Source organism: Solanum lycopersicum, chromosome 9 (assembly GCF_036512215.1).
Source record: "Solanum lycopersicum chromosome 9, SLM_r2.1".
Lineage (NCBI taxonomy): Eukaryota > Viridiplantae > Streptophyta > Magnoliopsida > Solanales > Solanaceae > Solanum > Solanum lycopersicum.
Genome location: NC_090808.1, coordinates 55609736 through 55615735, shown reverse-complemented (window position 1 = coordinate 55615735; position 6000 = coordinate 55609736). Strand labels below are relative to the sequence as shown.

General features: G+C 38.6%; 1 protein-coding gene across 1 annotated transcript; it reads left to right on the top strand.

Annotated features, from left to right (window-relative positions):
• The first annotated feature begins 474 nt into the window (after window positions 1-474).
• On the top strand, window positions 475-3424 carry LOC138338598 (uncharacterized mitochondrial protein AtMg00860-like). The gene is made up of 3 exons (XM_069289576.1): window positions 475-532; window positions 732-826; window positions 3125-3424. Exons 1-3 carry the CDS (start codon window positions 475-477, stop codon window positions 3422-3424), a joined length of 453 nt encoding a protein of 150 aa, XP_069145677.1.
• The last annotated feature ends 2576 nt before the right edge of the window (window positions 3425-6000 follow it).

The following is a 6000-nucleotide window of genomic DNA, read 5'->3' as shown; positions in this document are numbered from 1 at the left end:
CATATACCCATAATAAGTACATGTTGTCATACTAACCCCTTACTTTATATAACTACAAATGTAGAGTCCATCCATTGAAGATTAAAAAGGTCAATTGAAGAAGCTTGGAACTCTTTCTCAAAATGTTGGTAGGTCCTCATGTTCGGGGATGCTATCTTTTCGTTATTGTAGTTTATGAAGATTTTAGTAGCTTTAAGATATACGCTTTATTCCTTTTATTATTGAGTTCTATTTTAGTAAGGCCAATATGTCATACTGACATTGTATTGGATAAGTCTAGGAATCGTATTCTTTAGATGGTTATATGTGAGACAATTTTTAGACTATCGTATGTATGTTAATATGTTGCTAAGCGAGAAGTATAAGTATACTTCACATAGTATGCAAAAGTTTTTTTAATTTTCTGCGATTTTTAACCAAGGATATGTTATGACGAATGCTAAGGGCTTGTCTAAGTCCTTTGTGAGGACTAAGATGCCGATCGCGATTGGGGGTGCTTCCGGTCGTGATAAACTTGGTATCAGATCAAGAGGTTAAAAAACCTAGGGTAAATCTCTCACTAAACAACATAATATAGTGTTTTGTTCATGGTTGTGAATTGCTCCACAATTATAAATGAGATGTTATGTGATGATTAGAAAAATTGTCTTTTATTGGTAATCCTTTGTCGTGCCTCTAGAGTTTTGACGCTCTGTGTATTTTAGAATCTAATGCCTTTCTTGTGGTTATAGGTGATGAACACAAGAAGTACAACCACGAGAAGAGCGGGAGAAGAGATTGCGAATGCGAGAGCTACTCCCCAAGGAAATTGAGTTCCTCCTCAAGAGTAAGTTATTGTGAATGATCAAGTTTCGGTCAATCCTCCGGCCATGAAGTATGGTGAGGTAAGGGAAGCCCTTCTCTAAATCGCCCAAGCCAACACCACTCAATCTCATGCCATTACGGCACAAGGTAACTGGAAGGTTGTACCTCGGGAGAACCAATATGATAGTAATATGGTTGCCTGTCTGAGAGATTTTACGAGGATGAATCCTGCTATGTTGTTTGGATTCAAGGTCGATGAAGACCCCCAATACTTCCTTGATAAGGTCTATAAGATTTTTTTTACTATGGGGGTGAGTACTATTGAAAAGAATTAGCTTTCTGCCTATCAACTCAAAGACGTGGCTCAGACATGGTACAATCAATGAAAGTATAGTCGGGCTTTAAGAGGTGGTCCCGTGACTCGGGAGATCTTTAAAAAAGACTTTCTTGATAGATTCTTACCAAGGGATCAAAGGGAAGCTAAGTTAAAGGAGTTCATCAACCTTCGTCATGGAGGTAAAAGTGTTAAGGAATACAACTTAAATTTCATTGAGTTGTCCAAATATGCTTTCTTTTTGGTTTTGAATGATAGGTATGAAGTGAGTCATCATGTCACGGGCGTGTCCGAAGATCTTGAAGAAGAATGTTGATCAGCTATTCTTCAAGAAAACATGTATCTTTGTAGGTTGATGGTCCATGCGAAACTACTAGAGAGAGTCGTCTAAGAAAGAAGAATAGAGAAGCTAAGAAGGCAAGGTCTTTTGAAAGTAGTTATGTTCAAGAAGAGGTTTTCAAACCAAGTCCCTTCAAATCTCTCCAAGACTCGCAATGATAGGGTGTCTAACCCTAAATCTTAAAAGGGCAAAAATGTTGATTCGCCAAGAGAAAGACCAACATCTGGTAAGTGTGGTAAGAAACAAGTGGATGAATGTGTTATTGGAATGAATAGTTGTTATGGTTGTGGCAAAGCTGGCCATATGGTGAAAGATTATCCTAATGTGAGAAGTCAAGTAAAGGGGAGTAGTAAAACTGAATCAAGCGGTCCTACCTCTGAAGCTCCAAAAAGGAACGATTTTTATGCACTCAAGGCTAAGGGTGAATAAGAGAGCTCTCTGGATGTTCTGGCTGGTATGTTACAAGTCTTCTCTATTAATGTTTATGCTTTGCTTGATTAAGGTGCTACCCTTTCTTTTGTTTCACCTTTGGTAGTTAGGAAGTTTGATATACTTCCCGATGTTTTGATTGAACCCTTATGGTTGACTCGGTAGGTGCAACGTGAGTCTATAGGAAATTTCCTGTAATGCTGCCCAATAGAGTTACTTTTGTTGACTTGGAAGAACTTGACATGTTTGATTTTGATATCACTTTGGGTATGGATTGGCTTCATGCTTGTTTTGATTCCATAGGTTGATAGACGATGGTGGTGAAGTTTCAATTTCCAAATGAACCCATTTTAGAGTGGAAAGGGGGAAATTCGATTTGAAGGGGTCAAATCATTTCTTGGTTGAAGGCTTGTAAGATGATAGCCAAGGGTTGTCTATATTGTGTGGTGATGGTTAACAATCTAGATTGTGAAACTCCTCCTATTGAGTTAGTCCCCTTACTCAGGGAATTTCCAGAGGTTTTTCGTGATGACCTTCTCGGAGTTTCTTTCGACCAGGAAATTGACTTTGGCATTGACTTATTACCGGATACAAACCCTATTTTAATTTTTCCATATCGGATGGCTTCGGCCAAATTGAAAGAGTTGAAGGTCCAACTAAAGGATTTACTACACAAGGTTTTCATTCAACCTAATATTTCTCCATGGAGTGCTCTGGTCTTTTTTGTGAAGAAGAAGGATGGGTCCCTTAGGATGTGCATTGATTATCGTCAACTCAATAAGGTCACCATAGAGAACCAGTATCCTCTCCCTAGGATCAAGGATCTATTTGATCAACTCCAAGGTGTTAACTATTTTTCCAAGATTGACTTAAGGTCATTATATCACCAACTTAGGGTAATAGGAGAAGATGTTCCCAAAACAGCTTTCCGAACTAGATATGGTAACTATGAATTTCTAGTGATGTCTTTTGGGTTAACAAATGCCCCGGTGGTGTTTATGGACATAACGAATAGAGTTTTTCGAGATTACCTCAAATTATTTATGGTTGTTTTCATTGATGAGATTTTAATACAATCCTAAAACAAAAATGAGCATGAGAGAAACTTGAGGTTGGCCTTGCAAGTCCTCAAACAATACCAACTTTATACCAAATTTAGCAATTGTAAATTTTGGTTGAGTTCAATTGCTTTTCCTGTCCATGTTATCTCTGGTAAGGGTGTAAAGGTCGATCCGAAGAAGATGGATGTGGGTAGAAATCGGTCTAGACCATTGACTCCCACCGACATAAGAAGCTTGCGTCTAGCTAGGTACTATAGAATGTTTGTTGATGGATTTACATCTATTCCTTCTCCTTTGAAAGCTTTGACTCTAAAAAAGGTGAAGTTTGAGTGGTCGAAAGCTTGTGAAAAAGGTTTTCAAGAGTTGAAAATTAAGCTTACCCCCGCTCCGGTGTTGACTTTATCGAGGGTAATGAAGGCTTTGTGGGGTATGGTTATGCATCCCGAGTGGGCTTAGGATGTGTCCTCATGCAACATGGAAAGGTGATAGCTTATGCCTCTAGGCAACTCAAAGTTCATGAGAAGAATTATCCAACTCATGACCTTGCGATAGAGGCCGTAGTTTTTACCTTAAAAATATGGAGACATTACTTGTATGGTGTTCATGTTTATGTGTTTACTGACCATAAAAGTCTTCAATGTGTGTTTACACAAAAGGAGTTGAATCTTCGACAGAGAAGATAGTTAGAAGTTTTGAAAGATTACGACATGAGTGTTTTTACCACCCCGGGAAAGGCCAATGTGGTTGCGGATGCTTTGATTCATATAACTACGAGGAGTGTGTCTCATGTGGAAGAAGATAAGAAAGAACTAGTGAAAGATGTTCATAGGTTGGCTTGTTTGGGTGTGCGATTAGAGGATACTCCAAATGGTGGTCTCATGGTCCATCATAATTCTGAGTCTCATTAGTGGTTGAGGTGATATATAAGAAATATCTTGATCCTCTATTCAGTGAGTTGAAGGAATCGGTACTTTGTAAGCTCAATGATTCATTCTCCCAAAGGGGGATGGTGTTCATAGGTACCAAGGGAGATTTTGTGTACCGGATGTTAAGGATTTGAGAAATCCAATTTTACCCGTTATTCTATATATCCGGGTACCACCAAAATGTATCATGACGTTAGGGAGGTCTATTGGTGGGATGGTTTAAAAAGGGATATAGCGGAATTTGTTTCTAAGTGTTCAAATTGCCAATAAGTTAAAGTCGAGCATCTAAAACCGTGTGTTTTAACCCAAATCATAGATGTTCCTACTTGGATGTAGGAAGACATCAATATGGACTTTGTTGTTGGGTTGCCTCAAAACATAAGGCAAATGATTCAATATGGGTATTGTGGATAGGTTGACCAAATTTCCCCACTTTATCCCCGTTAAGTCTACTTATATAGCCAAAGAGTATGCAAGAAGCTACATTAATGAGTTTGTGAGTCTTCATGGGATTTCTTTGTTCATCATTTAGGATAAAGGTGTCCAATTCACTTCTCAGTTTTTGAAAACTTTCCAAAAAGGTTTAGGTACTCAAGTGAATCTTAGCACCGCTTTTCATCCTTTGATAGATGGTGATACGCTCAAACTTACTTCTCAAATGAGAAGTAAAGCGGTCGCGTCAAGTAAATAACCCAACTAGTGAGGTTGGGATCGTTCCCACGAGGAAAATAGTCTAGACTTAACTTCAACTTGTTATTACTATTGTTCGGTTGATGACTTCCTTAGAAAGTAAAAGCATAAAAGGGGGGTTTGTATTTCCTAATAAGTAAAAATAACTAACGAACTTGACAGAGACACTTAACAGCTTTTAATTTTGAGTTTTAATAAATTAATCAAAGTAACTAGGGTGTACGTGTTCCCCACAGGTTCATAACTTGATAATTCTAACTATAACAATTCTTTCCTAGTATCTTGCATGCAAAGTGATAAGTTATGCATTTCTAAATCCTTGGTCCGGCATCTAGAAAATCTCATTCCGCATCTTGGTCTGGCTACGTGTGTTGCTTTCCTAACCCTTATCTTTACCTCATATTAAGCATCGTATTCGATATTTGACTAAGTTATTACCTCGTACCAATTAATACTAGCCTATTAGATAGTATACACTAAATCTATGTTAATAATTCTTTTCCTATTATCTCCCTCCTTGGTCCGGCAACTAGCATTAAGGTGAGTTCTAACGTTGATCATCCATTAAAAAGACTTCTATGCGAAAGAATTATCAATACATGCAAGACACTATTCTAGAATTGTTATTTTAGCTAGGGGTTATCTCATTTATTTGTCTATGGTTCCCACAACCCTAGTTATGGAGTTTAGTTCCTCATAGCCATAAACACAATATTCAAATATGTTAAACAAGAATTCATGTACTTACTTCAATGTGAAAGAATAAAGTCCGAAAATTTGCTTGATTAATCACCAAAAATTACTTGTAAGAATCTCCAAAAATCAAACACTAAAACACAAAGTCTAATAATCTGATGTTTAATCTCACAGAGTCTAACCTCAAAAATGAGGTTTTTCGAACTATTTATAAAAAAATAAAAACCTAATTAAACAAGGGTTCTAATTACTGGAAATCTGCCAAAACGCGGCAGGGTCGACGCACTACGCGACGGACCGTCGTGGTCATGACGGACCGTCGTGAACTCCGTCGTCCCATACTTGGTGCAATTCTTCTGCTGCTTTCTTCATTCCCCTCGACGGCAAGTGTGACGGACCTTCATAGGCACAACGGTCCGTCGAAGGTCTCGTTTCAAAATACTTCAACTCTTGGAATCTGGGTACTGGGATCACTTCTCTGATCTTCACGACGAACCTGCAGGACGGACCGTCATAGCCATGACGGACCATCACAAGCTTGTAATCCCACACTTGGTAAGACTTCCCCATCTTCCTTCAGCAGCTTCTCTACGCTGCCACCTATGGACCGTCACAGGCATGACGGACCGTCATAAGCTTCGTAGGTGGTCTCTTCTGCATTTTTCGCTCAAAATCTCCGCATTCAGCTTTGGACAGATTTCCTGCAAAACAAAGAGAAAC